The 25,655-nt window shown below is 35.3% G+C and overlaps 1 protein-coding gene across 12 annotated transcripts in view; it reads left to right on the top strand.

The window, feature by feature from the left end:
• Window positions 1-25,655, top strand: part of ptprk (protein tyrosine phosphatase receptor type K) — a 242,058-nt gene that overhangs the window by 181,927 nt on the left and 34,476 nt on the right. For all 12 annotated transcript variants that reach the window (XM_088626876.1, XM_088626873.1, XM_088626872.1 and 9 more), the window contains exons 11-13: window positions 686-791; window positions 5,756-6,029; window positions 9,565-9,601. In XM_088626876.1, the coding sequence (XP_088483002.1) occupies window positions 686-791; window positions 5,756-6,029; window positions 9,565-9,601 (417 nt within the window). The remainder of the gene's footprint in view (window positions 1-685; window positions 792-5,755; window positions 6,030-9,564; window positions 9,602-25,655) is intronic.

The following is a 25,655-nucleotide window of genomic DNA, read 5'->3' as shown; positions in this document are numbered from 1 at the left end:
TCGGGGTCGGTGTACCAGAAGACATTTTAAACCTAAATTATTTAAATTAATAGCAATCTCTATAATCTCTATAAGATATGTGTAAAGTCTTAAAACATTCAAAGATAACAATTTAGACTAAATGTGGTCTGCATTCAGAATAATCAACGTATGCACATCAAGAGTAGTAGCTTTTGGACTTGCTCCTTAATAGCATGTGATGGCAATAGCTTGCTAAAACAAGAAAGCAGAAATGGTTACATTTCTTTTCGAATAAGCCTTAAAATTAATAACATTTATCTCAGCAGAGTAAATGGAATGTAAGATTGTTGCCTGCTATTTTAGCATTATAATTGCATATCTAAAGAAAATTAAATAAAGCAGCAGCTGCTGGATTGTCAGCATTAACAAATATGAAGTCTGCTCCTGGAATTGATTTCGGTGCTATTACAGAGTGCATTAATAAACCCAAGTTAGTTACTTTATTTTATAATATATTAAGATAATAACAGTTTATAGATGTAGAAATTATAATGCTTTTAAAGAGTTCTAACTTGCAAGGATGGGGTGAGCTTTTGTTTAATCTATGTATTTGTGACATTTTTAAATGTAAGCTTTCAAAAAACAGCCCTTTCCCCTTTTTGTTATGACCTTTTAATGCTGAATAAATGAGTAAAATTGCTGTTTTTTCTCCGTGTGTTTACAGCCCCCACTTTAATGGAATATGAAGGCTTTGAAGCTTTTTTGAATGAGACTGCCACCACCATCACTGTGCTGCTCAAGCCTGCGCAGGCGAAAGGTGCCCCTATCAGGTATGTGTAAGAGCAGAGTGCAGTTTGTACTTTAGATTGGCAAGTTGCCTAGCAGCTAATAAAGTGCTTCATTTCCAAGCTGTATTCGTCTGACATTGCTGTCAGGAGGTTTGTTTTCTTGGTAAGGCAAGGTCTACAAATAGACTTGTACTTAATAGCAGAAAAACTCTTCTGGGAATTTCGATATTCAAGACCAGAATTACCCCCCCCCCTCCCCAAATCTCTATTTGATTTGCTGTTGTTGGCCTCTACCATTTCATTTCATTTCCCTTCCCTCTATCAGAATCTGTGGGGATATAGAGTCTGAAGGTACTTGTCATAAAAAGGGATTTGAAGTGAACTCTGGGCTCTCTGATTCAGTAAATCAGCTATTATGTGGTGTCCTTCATATATGATTGGGAAAAAGGAAATGTTGATTATGTGTATAGAACAAACAAAACAATGAGGATGAATATAAAGTATATCGTTTTTCTTCCTCCTATACAGACCCATTCTCTGAAATCATGATGTAGCAATTATACTCTTGAATAAACAAAACTATGATCCTCTCTCACGACTGCTTTGTATTTTAAGGTTTAACATCTGTGATGCTTAGAAAAAACAATATATTTAATTGTGTGAATACATTTGCCAAAAACTTTTTGATAGTGACCGAATGATTGGATATGAAAAATTAATTTAGGACTAGGGAGACCTTAATTATAAAAGTAGAACAAAACTAGGATGACAGATGGAGAGGTCATGAGGTTTGTGTACAGTAGATATTTACTCTGTGTGAAAAGTGAAATAAAGCTATGAAACCAAGCTCAAAATGCAAATGGATCTTTCAAACAATCTGCAGTATCACTTGTATGACATATATAGAAATTAAGAATTGATCAAATACAATGATTTAGCAGTTGCACTGTTGCACTGCTTTGCATTCCCCAGATGGTATACAATGAGATTGAAATGGATTGTGTAACTAGTAGAAGCTTTATAATATAAATTGGAATGTACAAAAAATGAAAATCTCAGCATTTGAAGACTTCATTGGTGACAACTTCATTTGATCAGCCTTCAAAGTTATGGAACAAACCTGAAGCATACAATTAATTAAGGGCTCCTTCTCACAGATAAAAATTCTAATTTTCATTAAAGTACCACTACATCTGTGGTTTTCAAAGGTAATGTGTTAAATAGAGCAGGAACCTTTTATCATGATCTTTCCTGAATTAAATAATTCTGCTTATTTTCTTTGGAACAGTTCTGGCACAGGTCTCTGCTATGGTATGCCATGGAACATGCATAGCAACCAGTACTGGATCAAATACTTTTTGTTTGTTTGGAAGTTGGCTCAAGATGTTAAAGTAGTTTGGATGTTTATCATTTTATTTGCAAAAAGTAATAAAATTCGGTAACGTCAGTGACCCACAGCCTTGGATGCTCTTCCCACAAGTACAGTCATCACATATCAAGTCACATCCTCCTATGAATGAATCACTCTGAGGAGGTGGTGTACTATATTGGTCTAGCTCTTATTTCAGGAGCTATTTCCCAGGTCCAGGTATAACTGTTAAAGAGGTGGCAGAGAGCTGGTTGCTTCGGTGCTCTTGGGTCTTGGGTTTTTGAACCTTTAGTATTACTTCTAACATTTTTTCCATGGCGATGGTTTCATGTTAAGCATTCACAGTCATTACTTTCCTATGTATCCATATACTGTGTAGAACCAAGAGGGGTTTGAAGTTAAATATTTACTCAAATTAGATGGGCCCAGTTATGTTTTAAGACCATCTATAGATGTATAGAGGTATACATCTTATTTGAAAGTTTTGTATAAAAAAGTGAAGCTTTTGTATCCACTTTTACAACTCTTGGTATTAAATACGAAGACCTGTTTTCTGCGTGTGCCTTGTATTGTTGCATGACGTTGCAATCATACTTTCAGATAGGAAATTATTTTTAGAATCTTCACAATCAACCCCATTCTAATAAAACTTATAATTGGGAAGAAAATTAAAAAGCTAAAATCTTAATTCTATTTAAGAGCGTGCCATGCCAACATGAAATTGGTTCAGATGTAAAAATCGTTTGAAAGTTCACAAAATTAGTGCAGTGATCTCTGTATCTCATAACAAACAAAACTTTAGAATAAATACATTTTTTTCTATAAGATTAGATATCTCAGGAATCCCAAGCCACAACTCACACAGCAATGTGATGAACATACAGAAAAAGGAGCTTTTGTAACAAGTCACGGAGGATTGAAGTGGTGGAGAGGCACAAATCAAGTAAATACCATACGTTCTTAATGGCGTCCATCATTAAGAGATGGAATATGCATCACCCCTCCCTGACACTAAGGAGATCTGGCTGGTCATCCAAAGCCACAAAGGATTTGCAAAGTTCTATGCCTGAGGGTTGCCACCTGACATCAACAATATCCTGGTCCCTACACAAATCTGACCAGCATGGTTGAGAAACAACAAATAAGTGAACTTCTTCACTATTGTAAACGATTTATCTTAAATCTTGTGCGAGATCTGCTGTTGACATGCAGCAGATTTTTTTAATGGACAAGAAGAGACCAAAATCAAACGTTTCTGTGAATGCAAAGCATGATCTGGCTCCAGCCCAATACAGCACGTCTACTGAGTCAGCACCATCCCGACTGTCCAACATGAAGGCGGAAGAATCTTATGAGCATTCTCTCTTCAGCAGGCGTTAACTGATGAGACATCTGAAAATATTTACAAAATAATTTTACAAAAATTTGTACAAGTAATGTAAAAGAGTTATTTTAGACCTTTTGCAGAGCCCTTGACATTGTGATGTGAGGGAGCCCTTCCTGCTCACTAGTCACTGTAATGACTAATGGTATGTGATGCATGAGGGAATAAAGATAGATTGTGCATTTCACTGCCGAAATAATAAACATGCAAAGTTAATAAGGAAGTAGTATTTGTCAGCAAAGTCTCGAAAAGCAATAATTCTATGAGATTAAAAGAGATGTTTTAAAAGCCTGCTTGATTTCAATGTAATAGGGCCACTTCACTTCACCGGATGTTTTGTTGCCTCATTCTTAATCGCAGACAGTAATGTCAATATGACACTGCACATACCTGGAAATTTCCAATCTTGTGATGCAAATTTGAGGTTTTACAAGTTACTGTGTACATTTTACTTTTATTTATTTTTTAAATGCACTTAATAATGCTGATTCTTTCTAACACTGAAATATAAAAATAGCGTTCCCCTTCAGCAGTCTCTCAGCTGATTTAAAAACATTGCTTGAATAAATTCCTAAAAATTCAATGTATTTCAGTTTCTGATTTGAACATTTCTGTGATATTTTTCAGATTCTTGAGTATTTTTTTCTTGTTTGACTTTTGAAAATAAAATACAGCAGACATATACTTCATTAATTTCAAGGTAATAAGTTTAGGTGTTTGAGACTGATCCGAAGCAATCAGCTTGCCATCTGTTTAGGTAATTTGTAGCAGTTTGTCATTGACAAACGATACAGAAATGAAGAAGTCTATTTTGGTGGAGTGGACAGATTTTGTGTCCATCTGTGCCTGTATTATAGTGTGTCACTTGAATTTTAGATCTGTGGTGCTTTGAGCCAAAAAAGATGCAATAGCAAGGTCATGAGGTGGGGATAGCTGTCTGCACATTCTGTCACTAATGACATGAAAACTGTAGATTGGTACTGCAGGACTGACCTCAAAACAGTCATCATGTCAGGTCCTGAAACAGCATGCTGCAGAGTTCTGTAACGTAATTCTAGCTTTAGACATAGGAGACGATCACTTAACAGTATTATCAGTGAAAAAACGAATCATTGTAAAGTGCTGCACAGTTATACTTAATTTCTATTCTTAAATTAGTATGGACGAATCAGTGAGGGTTGGAATTTCATTTTTGAGCCCTTTTTTTTCAGAAAAAAGCACTGAACATAAGGCCGTCAATATTTAAATATGAAGTTCTTCATAAACTTCAGAGATGTTTTTGCATATGTATGAATTAATTCAGAAAGCATTTTTAATGTTTTGGTAACAGTGATGTCCATCACTTGCACTTCATTTGCGATGCTTGTAGAGCTTCGCTTCATGTTATTTTCCCTTTCCTATTATTCTGGGTTTGACTCTTTTGATTACTGGATAAACCTGGGTAATAGTAATACATTCAGTCTGACTGCTGCCACATCTTTAAAGACCCTTTTACACTGACATACTCTACCAGGATCAGCTCATACTTTGGGTTGTGACATTCCAGTGGGTTGAGTATAGTTTTATACTAGTTTAAATGACAAAACCCGTTTCTTTCTTTCTTCTTGAAGAATGTATAGGTATATTTATAGCATTCCATTTCATTTTTATTAGACATTTTCAGGACTGAATTATTTTAGACCTTTTGCAGGGCAGCTAAAATTGGATAAGAACACATTACTAAATGGCTTTGGTGCAAAATGTAAAACTGAGAACAGCTGAAGTTATACACTCAAAGATAGCTATGGTATATTGTAAGTTTATGGATGGCAAACAGTAGTGATATTGGTGTTTGCTGATGGAGTAGGTTGCCATGTGCACAGGCTGATTTTATGATCTCCAACTATTAAGTAAATTTAAATATCTCAGGAGGATGTTTGTCTTCAGCATTCGCCTCTGGAAAAACTGACACACCCCAGGTGGAGAGCCGGTGTGTTAAAAAGATGAGCTCGTTCTGCTCCAGATAGCAATTTGCTATTTTCATTTGTCTTTCAATGAACTGCCATTAGAGGCACCCCAGTTCTACTGATCTTGTCTGATGAAGAATTAAGTATAGCTGAATTTGTCTTGCTGTCAGGTGGATTTTTTATTCTTTTTTAATAAAGTAATATAAATAAGAGACTAAATTAAACATGTTTATTTAAAGCACAGTAGCAATGAAAACATCACTCACCATGCCTACCTGAACCCTCGTTGTGTTTTGTTTTCCTGTAGTGCCTACCAGATTGTTGTGGAAGAGCTGAACCCTCACAGAACTAAGAGAGAAGCAAGCTCCATGGATTGCTACCAAGTCCCAGTCACCTACCAGAGTGCGACCAGTGGAGGGTCCCCATACTATTTTGCTGCAGAGCTCCCACCTGGCAATCTTCCTGAGCCTTCTCCATTTACAGTAGGAGACAACAAAACCTACCATGGGTTTTGGAATCCACCTCTGGCCCCGAGGAAAAACTATAACATCTACTTCCAGGCTGTTAGCAGTGTAGAAAAGGTAATTAATTTATCTTTTTTTTTTTTGCTATGCTTGAAAGGTGTTGTAATTCCAGTACTGATTGGATTTAGATTGCTGTTTGTTGAGATTCAACAGATGGTGTCTTCTCACTAGAACTTATTTCAATTTAATTAACTTCACATTAAGCTTTCCCACTTTTCCAGGTGATGGGTGGGGGGGGGGACAGATTTGAAAAAAATATATTTTTGTCCATTTTGACATGCATTATTCCCTATTATCTTTTTACATCAGTAGTGATTGTTTTTGGTACAATGCAAAAGCTGTACAGCAATTTTCGACTTAAGTCTTTATTTAGAAGTAAAACCTGAGTTCTCATACGTTTTGCTTTAGTATTGCATTTTAAAGGCACCTAATCAGTCTGTGGAAGATTTTGCTGTGCTGCACTTGCCTGTCCTATTCGATCCTATAATTCCACTTCTCTGGTAACAGAGTTACCAAGTTTTCTTGGAGTCCTGCCAAGAAACTGCAGTTAAAATCACATACTATTAGGACTTCCTTAATACTGTATTCCTGTAAGGCTTTTTGGATTGTGGTTGGTGTTTGTGTTGGATATGAAAGCCTCAGTAATATTTTTTTCCCCGTTTTCTTTGAAAAATGTTCATAAATTCTTTGTCTGACTGCTGGTACATTTCTGGTATTGAATCCAAATAGTCAGTATCTCCTAATAATGATAAATATTGTGATACAACATCCCTAAACGACAACTCCATCACATAAATCATACTCTGATTCCTTTTTCTGGAAATGATACAATACAGCTTTACCGGATAATGTAGCTTTTTGGTTTGCCTGTTACAATGCATATTTTAGTTCTATAAAAGTTTACATCAAAGGGTTTAATCCTTTCTCCTGTGCAATGGAAAAGAAATTCTAAAGGCTGTATGTTGATATGTTTTGTAAAAAAATAATGTTCTATACATTTTATTGCCCTTATTGAAAGTGGCTTTACTTAGATATCAATATATATGTAATAATAAAGGTAGTTGGAAATTGACTTCTTAGGGGAAGATTAGTCTTGTACAATAAACAATGTGAAATCCTCATTAATTCTAAGCTTTAGGCACTCTGAATATGAAAGTTTGTCAAAATACTGTTTGAAATGAGAATTTCAATTTCTTTACCATTTTCTTCCTGAAAATATAAAATGTAGTTTTTGTTCAAGACTAGGAGTGAATTGCACATCTTAGGTTGGGTTTTTACATCTTTACATCTTAGTTTAGGTTGCAACATTGATGCTGTAAGTAAACTGCCAGTAACTTTCTTCTGTATAAATGGTCATTTGGTTAATTGATCAATTATTCCATTTTTTGCATTTACACTCCTTCACCACAGTGATTAAATTTGATTGCTTTCAGCACTGCATATATGTTATGCACAAGACACACAGCAGGAAACTAAATGGTGGGAAAAGAGCTTCTGGTTTACAGCCCTATCCTACCCAGGCATCCTGCTGTTTTCAGTGTCTTTGTCTGCCAGAACGTTAGGTAACACAGTAATATTTTAGTTCAGAGGATCCAAATTGCACTCATATTTGTATAACCTGTAATAGATTAACAGAGCTTTACAAAAGTGTTAATAACCTGACCAATAACCTAACCAGTGTGGTGTTAAACCCATTTGCTGTGGCAGGATAGATTTGATTTAAATGTACTTCCTGCAGGCCACATACAATTAATTAATTAATCATCAAAATGCTAAACATAAACATTATATAGTATTTATTTGCAGTGTTTTCAATTTTTAGTATTTATTTTGCAAGAAAATGCCCTCCATTGAAATGCATTTAACAGTCATTGTGTCTTTACTAGATGACAGTCTAGCAAAACGTACTTGCTCTCTGGGTATGGAATATTTATCTATGATTATTTTACAAATAATACCGTAGGTGTGATTAGTATACACTGCACAAATCTCCATTATTTTTAAGAGAATATTGTTTGGGTATCTTGTTCAATAACTGGTAAAATAAGCAAGGTTGTACATGCTTTGCTATATCCTAGAATTATACAAATTCTTGCTGCAACGAAGTGTGTATTTTAATACCTGTTTTATAATTTTATGCAGCAAATTTTGTAACAACAGAGATGCTTCATTTTATAGCCACCTCTCATATGATCTTGCTTACATGGTTTTTGTCATTGAACACGCTCCTGACATTTAACCTAATCTTGGCAAAAGGAATCACCAGTGCTTCCAGCAATCGAAAGCCAAAGAAAGTCTGCAAAACTTGGAAGTGATAGGATTGAGAGAAGGGAGTGATGAAATACATTTGGATTGTCTTGAACTTAGCTGCACTATGACTGTCATGTAAACTTCAGTACTGAGTTAAATGGGCTAATTATTATAAACATGTAATGGTGTTCTTGTTTTAAAAAACAGTAAGGTAAATAAGTAATATTGGGTGATTTTATAGACCTCTTCATATATTAGCTTTTGCGTATTTATAAATGGACTTTTAATTTGTTTTCAAAATTCTTGCATTACAAATAGTTTTTGAGGAACTAATTACATTTGCAAGCTGAAGGGTGGTTATATATTGATCTGTTGGTAATCAAATTAAACTCTAGAGTGACCAATAAGAATAACAGCACCTTGATAAATGATGAATGAGAAGCAGCTTGTCTTGTTCCACGATTATTTCAGAATTGTGTTTTTAAATGGGAAACAGAATCCACAAAACTCAAGGTTAAAGGGAAACTGTCAACGAATTACTTAAAATTATTTGCTAGATAACAGTTATATGAAATCCACACCATACTTGTATGACCAGTGCTTTTGCTCTTTAGGAACAGCTACCTATTGCACAAATCAAGCATGTTGGCTTTGCATTCATTTATACTCTGCAATATAAAATAGACATCTTCTCTTGAAACACACATTTTCTTTTTTGATAGCAGAGTTTCAAAGCCCTTATTACTATGATCAGACATACCCTTATATGAAAACACAAGGACAGTTTCAGTGAGACACATGGGGCTCAGTTGCTGAGGTTGCTCCAGGATTTGGATGGGGAGTTATTGTCGGCTATGCGAGCTCAGACAAAATGCAAATCAAATCCTAGCTGGTGGCTCTAGCTTGGTCCGACAAATAAACGTAATGGGCCGGACCCTTCTTATGGGTGTATGTTTGGCACCTGTGCCAGTTGTATTAGTATTTTTGCTGATTTAATCAATTTATATCTATCACAGTTCATATGTAGATAGTGAGGATCAAATATTAATCTTCATACTGTTACATGGAACGTAACGTTTTTCACATTATCACAGTTGACATCTGTTCTGATGAAAAGTGGTTAGACTTTTTGAGATGTGTTTATTGTGCATCAGTTTTCTATTAAAATGCTGATTGTTGCTGCCCTTGCAGATTGATTGTTATATGTATCTATTGAATGTATGAAGGCCAGGCGAGCTCTACAATATTACATTTGTCAAATTCCTTTTGCTTTTAAGAGAAAACATAAAAGCTTTTGTGCCTAAAGATTCACAGATGCATTTTCCATGTATTTCTTTTGCAGGAAACAAAAACCCAGTGTCTCAGACTTGCAACAAAAGGTAAAAAAAATGTTTTTTTCTTTTTCAAGGGGACCTTCCAGGCTTATTTCAGATTAATTGGATGTGGCATTTCTATTACAGAGCTTTTTTCATTGCCTACTTGTGCTGCCTATGGAATACTTTTACTGGTTCAGAACTCTTATCTGATAATGGGAGTGCTTCTTTTTATTCTTTGTCACTCAGCCAAAAGGATACTGTTGCAGGCGGTAGCTGGATTAAGGCAGAATTAAGAAAAGCTTATTTGCGATATTTGTACTATAAAGTACCTTGTTCTGTTGCACAGCTTAAGCATTAGAACAGGAAGCCAAGCCATGCCAGATGTGTGGATTTCAGAAAAAGAGCTTACTTTCTTTTTTGTAAGCCTTTCTGTAGGTTCTTAAGGTATCAGGCGCAAATGGTCATTAATATGATAAAATGTACATGATGAATCATATTGTTGTCACAAGTAAATGGCAGGGAAAATAAGCTCTTATATATATTTTTTCAATTATTAATTTCCACTCCAGGTGACTTAAGCTTGAACTGCACTTAGTAATGCTTTCAGTTACAATTTGGCATATATTACATCCCCTAATGGTAAAGAGAAAAATGCCTCTCCATCATTATTTCCCTTTTCTTTTATAGATCTATTTCTGCTTAGTCCCTTTACTAATTTTATTTGCATATTCCAGCTTTAATATTGTGAAATGTTACTAATTTTTTTTTTGTCTGCATCAATAGGTTTATGTAGTTTATCATTATTTTGAGTTCAATATTTGCAATGTTCATCATCAGTCATGAAAACGTTTTTAAACACTGACAGCTGAACATCAATTAGTACTTAATTTTGGAGTAAGTAGTAGCTGTTGTACTTGTTTTATATACTCACGTAACTAATGTATATTTTAGCCATTTAATTACATTTGTGTTTGGTACAGAGCTTGAAATTGTTTGGAAAAGCACTTTTAAATAATGTTTATTTTTAACAGGCAGTGCGCATATTACACAGTATATTATATGTTGCAGACACATGCCAAAGTCAGCCAGTGGCTAAAATGTCCAGGTAGCTGGCAAGGTGCCCAGCAATTGTGGGCCGATGCTGAAGTTCTCTCTCATTTTACCTAATTTCATCAATTGCCCAGGCAGTTCGCCATGTGCCCAGAGCCACCTGGGCAGATGGCAAATAATGATCTCTAAAAGTGTCTAGTGTGTAAGCGTGCCTGCAAAGCAGATTGTACTGAGTGACTCTGTATAGCTGAGAGGACAAACAAATTCCTAGTGTTACCCTATCGGTAAAAACATTTTAGACTGTTTACAGTAAGTAACTCTTAAATAGGCATTGCTAAAGATTTGTTTGACAATTGTCTGCTTCTTTATTTACAAGGTAAAAGGAACATGTCATGAATTAGTGTAGTGTTCAAACTCTGAATACAGATCAGTGTAATTCTGTGGTAATATGAAAAACATGCTTTCATATTCAAGGAATGACAATTTTACGAGGTAGAAAATAAAACATTTAATTGCTTAACATTTGCAATTTTATCCTTGTTGAGTTTTAAATTTAACAAAATTGTAATTTCTGTAATTTGCTGTTCCTCTGCTTGGATTCTCCGGATTCTACCATTTTGATGATCTGAATGTTCATTCTGGAAGCACAAAAGGTGTAGGTTAGTAATTTCACCACGTACAAATAAGATATGTTTGCTTAAAGCTGCTTCAATCCACAAATTAACACTCAAGTTGAGGGCACAGAATTCAGACATATTTAAAATAGCCCATGGCAGTGAAAGTTTTTTTTTTAATGACTGAACCTCAGATTGTGGCTGGCATCATATCATATGTGGCAAGGTTAATAGTGCTGAAGTCATAACTGTCTGAAGACTGTTTTATTACAACAATTGTAAGGTAACATCTCAGATGTAAACTTTTTATAAGTTTGGATAACATGTTGGACAGCTGGGAAAGCTGTTTTTAAGTTTTTTTTTAAAGGTTTATTACATACCCTAAAATATTTTTGAGTACATTATACAGTAACATGAATATGAATGACAGTTGTAAAGTATATGGTATTTGTAACGTAAACAAGAATGCTTCATGACCTGTTTCAGCATTATACTGCTCTAACTAGGCTCAGACCTTTCCCTAATGTATCTTTAGATCTTTAACATCCATTTGATCTGTACCTCATCTGGGTATTCAAAGCCCTGTCTTCAGCTGCCTTGCCCTGCATTGATAGCACTTGATTGTTAGAATGTGACTTCCAGCCCTGTGGCATGATATAGTACATCACAGTGCAGCTCCACTCTTAAGTGACTCTTAAGAGAAATATGATGTTGCAATTTATACCTTAAAGAAAGATGTGCATTCTCAGAATAAAATGCAAAATGCTTAAGATTTGCCATTTGGCATCTTTGTTACGTTTTAAAATTGAACAAAACTGTAATTCTGAGTGATATTTAATATCCGCTTTTTATCCAGTCTGGCATCGTAATTTCTGCCATTTTTGTTTTACAGTTCATAATAAAGATCACATCTTGGATTTAGTATTTGCTAATAGCTCTTTTGTCTGCCATCCAACTAATCTTGACTGGGGTCTTCCTGATCACAGGGCTTTTCTTTTCGATTTGGAGTTTCCTGTCTCTCAATTTATGCCTTTATGGTCTGCAAGCTTTTGCAATTGGCAATCAGCCCCCCTTGTTACGTTTGCTGATTCTGCTATTTCTTCAGTTTCTTGCTTTTTCAAAGGTCCTTACTACATGCACTTGCTACCGTGGCCCCTGTAAAACCTCACTTTGTCTCTCATACTTCATGCTATACTGACCAGATGCATTCTGTTCAGGTAGTTACTTGTAAACTAGAGCATAGGTTGTGATTTTCTGATTGGCGCGTACATTTTCAGTCATGAAAGGTGTACCTTGCTGAATATAGGGGTAATATAGTACATGCCAGATCCAGCATTTTATTCAGATATAGAAAATTACCAAAATAATCCTAGATGCCAGTTTTGCCTTTAATCTGTTGCTAAAGCCTAGTTGCCCTGTCACATGACCTGTTTCATCTCAATTATGCAGAAGCTGTCTGGAATTCTTTACAAGCTTGATATCATTTGTCATAACATTCTCGCCTCTTTCCATGCACTGCAGCCTCTCAGTACCTGACTTTCATGCCTCTCCTTAGTTTCTCACTTCAGGCAGCCTACTCCTACTCCGGCATGCTTTACTGACTTGGCATCATACATGGACCCCACATTGTTTATCGGCTCCCATTCCTTTTGTGTTGTTTATCTCCTGTTTCATTACTTTTTTTTGCCCTTGGTGCCGAACATAGTAAGTGACTCCTGAAGCTTTGAAAACTGCTGTAGTGATGCCAGTGCCCAAGAAAAGTAATAAGGCTTTGGATAATGTAAATAATTTGATGTGCATTACCTTTTCATGCAGAGATTTTAAAAGTTTCCTTTGTAGTGGAAATAAATATTTATCTCACTGTACTGTAAATGAAACTTTTGATCCCTTTCAGTCTGGCTGTAGACAATTAAAGATTACTAAAACTCTTATTGTGAAAGTTTCAAGGTCAGATTGGTTAGACTGGGTGTTCACCAGAGCTCAGTACTGCACCTCTGATATTCAGTATTGAAATTGTTTCCTCTTTGTTAAATACTGAAATGGCCTGAATTATCATTTCTAAGCTACAGATTCCGTCCATACTAAATCTGAGATAAATGTTTAAGTATTCTCTCATTGTACTTATGTAAACACTCGGATGCTGTATCATAGTTTTTTCCATTTTAATTATGATAAAACCGAGGTCACATTACTGAACATACAGTATATGCCACAATATGCTGTCTTAAGGCTTCACTGTTCAACATACTTCAGTGCATAATCATGTTAGCTCCATTGTCACAAACTGCTGTCTTCTGTTTTTGCAGGAAGATCTAATAGACATTGACCCCTTTGCCTAGCCTCACACTGGAATGACTTGCAAAATGCCCTTCTGCCAGCTCCTTGTTTAGAGCATGTAGTTTTCAACTATCGAGTTCTCTCTGATCAGAATGGATGTTACCGTCATATATGCATCCATTCTGATTGATATTCAGATGTCTTTTGTGAAGCTGACTGCCATGCATTCCTTTATCAGCTCTAACACTGCAGTCTTCATTGTATGCTTATGTGAAATCTCTTTTGAGGTGGTCTCTCTAGTGAGGATTGTACTGTATATGATGGAGTTAAAGTTTTTAATTGTATAAAGCCATCACTTTTATTGATTAAATTATGTCATCTATCTAGTGATGTCGGTAATAGCATCTTCATTTTTACAATAGAGGATTTTGGAAGCTGAGTATGTCAGCTGTAAGGAGTGGATCTGTAAAATAAAAACAAGAATACATAAAACTTACAAAATTCAAAAAGCATTCAGAAAGCAAGCTGTAATTTTCTTAGACCAATATAGAGATTTGTATTTAACATGGAAACAGTACTATTGACACTAATAATTATAATTCCTTACACTTCTGTAGTGCTTCTCTGGACACTCCACTCAAAGAGCTTTACAGGTAATGGGGACCCCCCTCCACCACCACCAGTGTGCAGCCCCACCTGGATGATGTGACGGCAGCCATAGTGAGACAGTACCCTCCCCAAACACCAGCTCTCAGTGGGGAGGATAACAGAGTGATGAGGCCAGTTCATAGATGAGGATTATTAGGAAGCCATGATTGGCAAGGGCCAATGGGAAATTTGGCCAGGATTACACCCCTATTCTTTCCTAGAAACATCCTGGGGTTTTTATTAACCATAGAGAGTTGGGACCTTGGTTTTACGTCTCATCTGAAGGACAGCGCCTTTTTACAGTATAGTGTCCCTGTCGCTACACTGGGGCAGTAAGACCCATACAGACCAACTCCTGGCCCCTTTATTACCTCTAATTCATGGTACTGAACAGGCTCACACCTGCTGAGTTTCAGTGGGTAAGCTGCCAGGGGTGGTACTGCTAGTACCACCTTCCATGTTATATAGGATTTACTTGTACAGCTTGCATTCAGTTAATTCTGGGATTTCATCCTTAATGCGAAAAGTCTCACAAACGGCAAAGAGGATCTAAGACATTAGTTTAGTTTTGTTTCTAGTTCATAAATTACTGCTAATGAATAAATTAATACTACTACATTTTTATTGAAGCAGCATCAAGGGTACAAGGTAGGCAGCAGTGCTGCATGAGGGATTTGAACACACAGCATTTAATTTGAGACACTAGAATTCAAACCCCCTACTCAACAGATCATACCTTCCTAGTGTGGTATAAGCAATAACAAATTCTGTGCAGACTGTGCATTTACTCAGCCATTTTAGATACTGCAAACTCCACAGTGTTTTGTAGGAGAATTAGCACTAAACAGGGGAGAAAAGTTTCCCTCTCAAAGCTTACATGTGCCTGGTAAGTCCCAGATATGTCACTTCATGAAAGCCTGTCTTAGTTATTCCTTTTCAGTCCCTTCATTGACTAGTTGTGCACTGGCATGTGGGCTGTCCTAGACTAGTCACATTAACTAACTGGATAGATCATGTCTGAACAATTTGCTTATGTGACCAATAACTATAGTTTTTTTAATTTACCCAATTTACTCATTTTTTATCATCTTCTCTTTCCTGGAAGAATGCTTTCAAGAATCATCTCTTCTAAGGCTAATAGCTTCTCGTAGAAATCTCATCTGTTTTCTTTTATGTGATTAAATTTGTTGCAGAAAGTTGAATATTGGTTAGGAAACTAACCCCAGACTTTCAGGAAATCCGTTTTTTTTTTCCTCAACCACTTTTTAATTCATTTATGCATTTTTGTTTATATCTTCAATATGAAGGGTAATCCATCATTGAACATTGACTGCCAAAGTATTTTATTGTTATAGGGAATTATGGATACACGATCATATATTTTATCATAATGTTTTATCTATTGTTTGTGATGTTTGTAGAGAAATAATGTATTCATGGATTTGTCTGTCAAAGTATATTTCTGTTCATTATCACAGTACATATTCAGTGATGAGTTCTTTCACTGTAAACAATGTCTTTACAGCTGCTGTTGAATTGGCATATCAATCTCCAGTCATTCATCATCTCCTTTAATTCATCACTAAGCCAAATGATTCCTTGACACTGTGCTGCTTAGCCATTCAGTCACAGAGAAGTAAATAGAAATTTGGATGGCTGGAAGGAAAATGTCCTCGGCTCTGAAAGACTTTTTAATCTATGAAATTTGTTTGCCTTGAAGTCAGATAAATTGAACAAATCACACTTGTGTTTTAATTTTTCTAAATATCTCTCATTATTTCTTTATGCAGAACGGCCAAATACCATTCAACCCAAGTCATTGCTACAAAACGAATATGAATCTAAGAGAAGTAAAGATTGAAGGAAATAATCGCATAAGAAAATTTACAGATTAGAGAAAACCATTTAGCCCATGTTGTTTCTTGACTGCCATTAAAGTAATGATCCAAGAATCCTATTTTGGATCATTAAGTGACTTGATGTTTTGATGAAGCCATTTCTCTAAGTTCTTAGAAATCCAAGTTAAAAATGTGACTAGGGAATTTGGTTCAGACCCCTGCCTTCCACTATGTAAAGACCTGTCTCCCATTCTGTATCCTAAATATTCCTAAACTTAATTTTGGCTTGTGTTTGAAGGTTCATGTGTCAGTGCTGATTTTCAAGATGTCCCTTAGTCTGACCTTCTAAATATCAGAATCAGGTTTTCATGTAAACTTGTGTATTCCAAGCTAAAAAGTGTCAGTTCTCATCTGCCAGAGTATGTATGACATTAGTATCACATGATAAATTAATCGTTGCCCTCTTCTTTTGTAATGCCCCTCTCATAACAATGAGAAGCAACATGTCCCTACTGATGTTATAGGAACTCATTTAGTATACACTTTTCTCCACCATTCTTTTAAAACATTTAGATAGCGATTACTTATGTGGCTTATACCAGAATTTTCAAAGGGGTGTTTTGCCACAGTTAATATAGACTGTATGCTGTCTGCAGTCCTCTGATTGAGAGCTGATGAAGAATCCTAGTAAAACCTTTACAGTATTTATTACAGTCCAGTTACAGTCCATTTTTTAAATTGTATTGTTAGTTTTTCACACAAGACAATTATACAAATATGTTTATCCTTCCCTGGGAGGATTTCTGTTCCATGTACCGAGTTCCAAGTTTCCATGTAATTGTGCCCTCTAGCATTTGAATGTCTTTATATTTTATGTGTGAACATTAAATATTGTTAAGAAGTGAATCTAGATACAGTGGGTAACACCTGGGTGTGTCAACATTTCCAGCTGCAAAGCAAGAGATGTTTGCTGAGATGTAGGGGACCCAGATTCAGGGATCAAAGCAATCATAACGTTTCTGTGTAAATGATGAAGTGTCAATCAACAGTCTATAAAAACGCCATATAAGAGCATTATGAAGCAGAGTGAAGGGGCAAGTATAACAGACACACAAAAGACTTTGGACGCAAGAGCTCCTTGTTCTAGATCACCCAGGAAGACCTGATTGGAGATAAGTATTTGAACCTTGTTAAGAGAGCTTGTTATTCTGTCATTTTTAGGGAACTCTGATTTCCTGTGTAAATAATTCCATGGTTAAAAACGGACTCTTCGAGTTAGTACCTTCATTTTAAGAATAAGATAAGAGATAAGATCACTTTATTGGCCATATAAAATTTCTTGCATTAGGAATTCATCTTTTCACATACCCCAACTTGCTTTCCATGAGACACATAGACAGGGAGAGAAGCTTGGGGTCAGAGCGCAGCGACAGCCATTGTACAGCGCCCCTGGAGCAGCTGGGGTTAAGGGCCTTGCTCAGGAGCCCAACAGAGTAGGATTCCTCTGCCGGCCGCGGGATACGAACCGGCAACCTTCCAGCCACAGGCGCAGATCCTTAGCCACAGAGTTATTGCGGAATTGTGAGATAGGTTCCCATTCACTTTGTGGCATCCTGATTTACAGAGGGAGAGATTTAACTGCAGGTTGAATTGTCTTTAGTTTAGAAGGTAGCTTATCTCTTCTTTTGGCCTGTATACGCATTGTTTAAGAGTCGAATACTTGGTAGAAGTCTGGCGGTTTTCTGGGAGGTTAGGATGTTAGGGGCACCTTATTTGTAAACTGGTAAATAGCCTAACTTGAGTGTATTATTTTTATGTTGTGTTTAGTTTAGTGTCTGAATAGTTACTAATAATGAATTTGTTTAACCCAGCATGCCTGAATTATTATTCTTTTCACATAAGCTGTGCCAGAGAACAAAAAATTAATGTGCCTCTAATAATACCAACTGCTCAGGTATATTCTTGGCAAAAGTTGGGGGTTATGATTATGTTAGTTTTACTTATTGATTTATCCAGTCAGTAATTTCCTGATTCGTTAATTATGTAACAACCTGTTTCTAACGGTACATGTCAAATTACGTATTATCAAAAGCAACATATTCCTTTTGTAAATAGTTGTATTTATATACCATGGAAATATTGTATTTGTTTAAAGGTACAGCTAAACAAAGCTGTAAAATGTAGTAGATAAATTACGGGGACACAAGAAAACTGTTTAGATGGAAGATAGATTTTCATTAAAGCTGGGGATCTTATTGTTTTGAATTCAATTTCATTAGAATTTTTCCAGTATTTTTTATGAAATAATCTCATAAGCAGTTTGACAGTAACATAAGTATTCTTGAAGCAAGATGAGAAATATGTCAAACCCAATACATTAAAATAAAGCTGAAATTGGTTGTAGGATTGATTAATAATCTTTAACTGCTATGTCAAAACCAATTTAAAAACCTGTTTCTCTGAAAGGATATACATTTTTATTTTAAAGTGAACATACTGAATGATGCTTGACTTGATGCATAACTTTTATGTTACTCATGTAAAATATTCCTGTCTGTTCAGTGCCTAGACTATAAAAAGCGAGTCCTGTGCATAAGTAATTCATAGTTTTGAATGCTCTAATTATTTTGTGTGTCTGAAGGACACAACTCAAGTTGTTTCTCTGCATATCTCTGGGTAGCGTTGGTGGACTTTAAGTGGTACTTTTAAGCCTTTTTAATATTTTTTAGATCATTTGTGAAATATTTACGTGAAGGAAAAACATCTAAAAATATCTAAAAATCTAAAAATAAATCTGCAAATGTGAAACTTCTGCTGACAAAGTGTATTTCATATTATCATGGTACAGTTTCATTGTAAGCAGTATTTTTACAGCTGCTGCTGAATATCTGGTATATTCTTTGGTATTCATTTACAGCATCATATCCTTTAATCAATCACTATGCCAAATTATGTCTTAGAACTGTTTTGTTGAGCTCTTTAGTCATGGGGAAATTGGATGGGTATTGGTAGTAAAACATCATGACCTCAACACTGTTGATCAAAAATTGTGAAAATAGTGTTCAGATAAGATCAACAATGATTTTTATTTTATTTTATAAAGACCCCTATTAAGTAGCCATATAACTTCACAACTCACTGTTTTTTTTTCTCATTTTCAACTGTAGAACATAAACATCATGTCTTCTGGTCAGCTTGACAGTCAGCACCTTACCATTACAGACAACGCACAAACTTGATGGGGATGATGGGCTAGATTTTATCATATTTATACCAAGCCACTAAAAGGCAGCTTTTAGGGAAATGGACGATATTTTGATGTGTAGGGTTTTATTTTTGTCTCAGGGGAAATTGTCTATAGAATAGTACCTCAGAATCACCTTGAAGTAGGAAGTCACAGATAAGTTAAACTATTTCAAAAAGTGGCAGCAACGGAATTGGTGGTGATGGTGGTGTGTTTCAAGAAAGTTTCTTAAATAATAAGATACTTAAATGCAGAAAACATCTTATTTTGATTATTTAAGCCATAGGTAGACATTGGCAAGACAGCTCATTTAAGATGCAACACTCTCCAGTGAAACGATCCATCTTCCTAGGAACATAAATATAGTTCCTGACAGGTTATCAAGACATTGATACATGTTATTAGGTTATTGATATTTAATTTGTTTATTATGATTTTAATAATTTTCTTGCAGTATCCTGTAATTCACTTTAACCAGTCAAAGTTGGTGACTAAAAGTCACCTATTCTCTGGCCTCAACTCGCTTACCCACCTGCTCCTTGTGGTAAATCGTGATTGTGTCCTGCGTTAAAGAGACCTTCATCCCTCAGTAAGATATTCAGTTGGTCAATAATGTTTTATACACTCAATATATCTAGGATCATTTAGTGTTTATTTTGATTGTGGCACACCTGCTTTAACTGTGAGATGAATAGGTTTCGTAGTTAAAACAAATATTTGATAATTTTATTTTATTATTATTTCATTATTTTCATGCCTTCATAGAAAATATATTTATTTAGCCTTATTTGTAATTGAAATGTAGCTGATAGATGAAAATCTGAACCAGTTTGACTCAGACTTTATTTTTCCAGTAACCTGTTTTAGTCTCCAGTATTTTAGTATTATTTGGTTATATTTTCCATGTGCTGTACTAGAGAATAGATTACAATATTTGTCTCGACATTAAAAATCTGTATGTGCTCTTAGTTTTGAAATGCAAAACTGCAAACTATGGATGTTTAATCATTTGTAAAATGTATCTAAAACAGATTAAACAGATATTGCCCATTTTTCTCATAATTGGAAAATAGAGCTCTTAAAAAGCTATACTTTGCTATGAACACGGACACCAAAAGGCCCTACGTATATCAATTTGTAAATAAAACCTATCTATTTATCATTAATTGAATAGACTACACTTGAAATTTAAAGCTATGTACCTTAATAGGTAATTACATTTTGTATGCCTGAATTTAATTCAAATTTTAAACAATTTAGTTTTTTGCAAGTGTTGTAACATGAAGTGCTGCTTGATGTTTCTTCCGAAATGGAATATCACGGACTAAAATATTGTGGCAATTAAGATAAACAAATATTTAATCTGATTTGTCTAAATTCAAGCTTGGTCATCAAATGATTTGTGCATATCATTGCACAAATTTGTCAATAAATATACTGGGGATTCACTTACACAATTTTAACAGTGGTTTTGTATATACTGTGTCATCGTGTGCCAAAACACGACTCTTAAAAAAAGCAGGCCCAAGACAACAAGCACACCACGACACAGCATTCCAAACCAATGCTCTTTATATACAACATGGGAAACAAACCAGTCACCATGCCAAACGTACAAACAAATACATTTCAAATGAATTCATATCCCTGATGGAACAGGAACTACAATATAAATGACAGAATGATTCACAGATTGGATAATGTGTCTTGCTTAAAAAAGTCTAAAGGTTTGTACAGTAAATGTACTAATATTGCAAGAACAGAGTCATATTTGTCATAAATTCCAAAAGAGTCACATTAATTCATTCATTTATTCTGTTTTCAGTGTTTTGTAAATCCTCTGCTGGCAGGGAATATACTGACTAGATGCCTCCTATTGTATGCTATGATGTTCTGGCACTTTTGTCTTAACATCCCTCTGTTTAGAAAAGTCCTTCAGACCTTTTGCTTTCTATTAATGAACTTGAATTAGAATAACAAACATTCGATGGAAACAGACAGTTGAGGACATTTATTTTGTATGCAGTTAACTATTCCTTTGTCTTTTTTTATATAAGTTTTGGATCATGATTGTTGTGCCAAACAAAGGGCATCAGCCGAAGGTTTGTGTGTTGAAAGTCGTCTTTATTTCATATGCATATAGAAGTCTTGCTTTTGGACAAGACTTAAAAGACATCATTTAAAGTGCTCTTTTATATTAAGAAATAAACAATGCAAGATACACTCCCACATGACTCACTGCTTGCATTGTGGCTATATATGGTCATTCTAGAAAGCTGACCAGTACATATATTTTCTTTACTGCTGGCTTGCAGGACAAGCAGATGCTGAATAGAACATTTGTTCCGGGAAGGGTCACTCGGTCATTCCCTGAGAACTATGTCAGCTAAGACACTATGTGGCTATGTTATCTTTTGAGACCAGACATTCTGGGACAGATTTAGTAAAATCTAAGTAAAAAGAAACAGTCAACAAGATATAATACAAACATTTAGTAAAAACCTTTAGTTAATCCCCTGTCCATACAGTATGTCTATTTTAAGCCAAGCTTGAAGTTCTTGAAACTCAGAAAGAACCAGGTGCTTGGCCAGACTGTCCTTTTATACAGTGCCGTGAAAAAGTATTTCCTCTAATATTGCATATTTGTCTCAATGGTATTTTCAGATCTTTAGACAAAATCTAAAGTGGCATAATGGGCTTGTTGAATCTTTGTGCTGGCAACTTTACTCTGATGGTAAGGGTCAAACTACAGTAAGTGAGGTTTATATTGAGCAGGGTTGGTTGTAATCAAGCCTGGCTGTGTTCGATCAGCTGACTCTATATTATCCCTTTAATTGGGTTGATTTAACTATGGGGCAATTGCTTCTTCATGCAGTGCCAGTTCATGTTGGATAAATTTGTTATAAAAATAAGTAAAAAAAATCAGGTTCCCTTTATCACTCTGGTTCCCTTTATCTAATATTAGATTTTGGTTGAAGACCTGAAAACATTCAGTGTCAAACATTGCAATGATAGAGGAAATCAGGAAGGGGGCAAATATGATTTCACCGCACTGTATATTAGAATTCATGATTTCCCCTACATTGGTAAGTGTCTAAGAGTCCCTAGATACAAATCAACACCAAAACATCATAATAACAGGCATACATTTGAACATTTTTTGTTCTGAAGATGCTAGTATGCATTGCTGATCTCCAGCTGTTGCCTCTTATTTTTATGGATGTCTCCAGAACCACTTCAGTCAGGGCACACAGTGGCAAGTCACACCATCATGTAGGGTTGCACTTAACCAAAAACCTTCAATGTCTTAAACTTTATAGTACAATACAGTAGAAAAGTGGTAGCTGCAGCTTTTTGTTGATTTGTTTTATCCATTATCCAACTTGTGGAGGTCAATGACGATTTCCATGCAGTGTTCAGTCAGAGCTCTCTGACCTTAACCATGACCATGCATACTACTACTACTGTTTCCCATGTGCTGCCTCCTTTCACAACCCAGTGAAACAGGATACGTTTAGAGTACTGTAGTTCTGGAAACTTCCATTGCGCTTCCAAAGGGAAGAAAGTTTTCCTTGATCCTAGATGTCTTTTTCTAGTTTTCAGTTATCTTTGATAAATAACACTTTGCTCTGTGCAATTTTGATTGCAGTATAACATTACAATTCTTTAAGTGAGGCATTATCCCAACCAGAACTAATTCAAGTTTCAAGTTTATTGTAATTATACTCATTTACAGGTACTGTATAATTCTGCTCTGTGATTATTTCTGTTGCTGTTTCATCGGGTGTTGGAGTAAATATGAAGTGTGCTGTAAACTCAGAGTATATTCAATCTGGTTTTAACATTTATTCAGGTTAGAAATTGTATATATTAAGTATATTCCACAACAAATAAAAATAATTTACCCACAAGTCATTTTCCTGAGTATATAGTGTTGACGAATGAATGGCTATTTTCACTTGCTTAATGATCTGTTTGTGCACCTCCTGTGCATATGTGATGCATAAGTCATAGTAGCAAATGCTGATTTCTTATGAACACCAGGAAGATTTTAAAAATCGCCTTTTGTTGTTTTTCTGCAACTTTGTAAAAGCCTTTGTTTGAAAGTTACATTGAAAAGCAATTTTTGTATATGGTATTTCTAAGCCTATAATTTTATGTTCCTGCAGAGAGCTGGGACCATGGTTTTCTTAAAAGCAGCCTAATTACTGTAATACATAATTTCTTACTTGGTAGGTAAAGTAGGAACTGTGTGAATGTCGTAAGTCAACACACTATAGCGATCTTAGCACAGCAGAAAAGATTTATGGAACACTGCACATCTGACACTAATATATACCATGAGCTGACCAGGATTATTTTGAGAATGTCTGATGCTTTTCAGAATCACCAACTGCCATCTTGTCCTTATGCCCTGAAGCTGAAATTGAGTAAAAGCATGGTTGATTGTGGCACATTAGGACAGTTCTTGGGGCAATGGCACAGATGCTGTTTTTTTGCTTTCAGATTAAAAGTAGGGCATTTTTAGATATCAAGAAATAATGGCTTAAGAGTGGGCTCTAGATGGGTTTATCAAGGCTTTAGAATTTAAGGGTAATACTTTTTAGGTCATATTCTATTGGCTCAGAAAAAGCATATGTTTGCTGCTAGACTGGAGATTAAATTGATAAATATTTTTTTCTTCCTTTAAAAATATTCCAAACCATCATCTTGTCAACTGATTCATAAAAGCTTTAAGGCCTTTCATAGAGGGTATCAGCTTGTATTCAAACTAAATTTATTAAGCAAAATGTGATTTAAAATGTATATATTGGGCCATTTTAAGGCCAATTGTGCAAAGGTCAGTCATTTAATTTAGTCAAAGGAAGTGTTAACACAAATGTATGAATGTATGAAAATAAGACCTTAAAGTGGATCTCTTTACCTCTGTATACACTACCAGTCAAGTTTGAGTACACTTGTGAAAACTAGGTTTATTTAATAATTGACGATATTTAATCTTGTATATGCTTCTGTAAGTACTTGTAAATAAAAAAAAAACATCCTATAACATACAAAACATCACAATGTCAAAGTAATGTTCAAGAAAACTGAAAATTGTTTCTAAAACTTTGATTCCTCAAAATAGCCAGCTTTTGTCTGAATAACAGCTTCACAGACATTAGGCATTCTTTTAAGACATTTCACCAGGAAATCACTCGACAAGTTCTCCCAGCAATTCTGCAGCAGTTCCCAGAGATATAGGTCACGTCGGTTGCTTTGCTTTGACTCTTCTGTCCAGTTCCTCCCATACAAGTTCTACGGGATTGAGGTCTGGAGGCTGGGCAGGCCAGGTCGTTAGTCTGAGTTGTCCTTCACTTTCCTTCACCAGATTGTTCCTTTTTCGGTCTTTATGAGTGCCAGTTTCTTCATATCATTTGATAGTCTTGGCCACAGCACTTACTGACGCTTGCAAAGTTCTTGCAATTTGTCTTGAAGATTGACCTTCATTTCTTAAAGTATTGTCTTTTTTCCTTGCTTAACTGAGCAAATTTGCCATGTTCATTCAGGAATTACAAACTTTTGCCCATGCCCCCTATATTTATAATTATCGTGGACCCTTACCTGTTACCAATAATTGGTGACAAAAGGTTAATGAGGTAACATGCTAGTTAACTGTGAGAACATCTAACAAAGACAATTGTAAACTTATTTTAGAGTTCTTACACCATGTTATACACATTTCTGATTTTTAACTAACCTGAGCTTCAGACTGGAATTCGCTTTCTTTGGATTATCAGTTTATTGAAAATAAAAAATTAACATTTTCAATGCAGTTCACTTAAGATTTTCATATCATGTATGTAAATATTAAGTGTTTATAGACATGTTTATACAGTGTAAAGCACAGATAATCATGGAAAAAAATGGTTTCAAGCAGGTGTACTCAAACCTTTGACTGGTACTGTGTGTATTTTCTGAAAGCATAAGAAAGGTCCAACTCTGATGTGCTGTAATGCCGAAATGTATGCTGGAGACTCATATGACCAAATTACACCATAAAAGAAATGTTTATTAAATGGTATCTTGCTTCCAACAGTTTCTGAATTTGCACTGAAAAGGAAATGACTGTGTATTAAATTTTCCAATACAAAAGATATGTAGGAAAGGCCTAACTCTTTTAGATGTTAAATTTTAATCCTATTGTTTTGTTTTATGTTCACTGTTTGGTTTAATCCTGACAAACCTGTATCTTTGTGCACACTTGAAGAAAATGTGGCCAGTCCCCATTAAGATTTAATTGGTAAAATGTTTCTATCAGAAACTGTAAATTGAAGTTTTTGTGTCAAAACTATGTACTTAATTACAAGTTTAATGGAAGGACTCATGAATTCAAATGTTATTTCATATTTGAACTAGGCTATTTTCCATAAACATATCCCCTTACAGCTAATTTATGTTGCTCC

Source organism: Lepisosteus platostomus, chromosome 3, assembly GCF_059453375.1.
Source record: "Lepisosteus platostomus isolate fLepPlt1 chromosome 3, fLepPlt1.hap1, whole genome shotgun sequence".
In the NCBI taxonomy this organism is placed as follows: Eukaryota; Metazoa; Chordata; class Actinopteri; order Semionotiformes; family Lepisosteidae; genus Lepisosteus; species Lepisosteus platostomus.
Note: the sequence above shows the minus strand (reverse complement) of the source record. Positions and strands in the feature narration are given on the sequence as shown.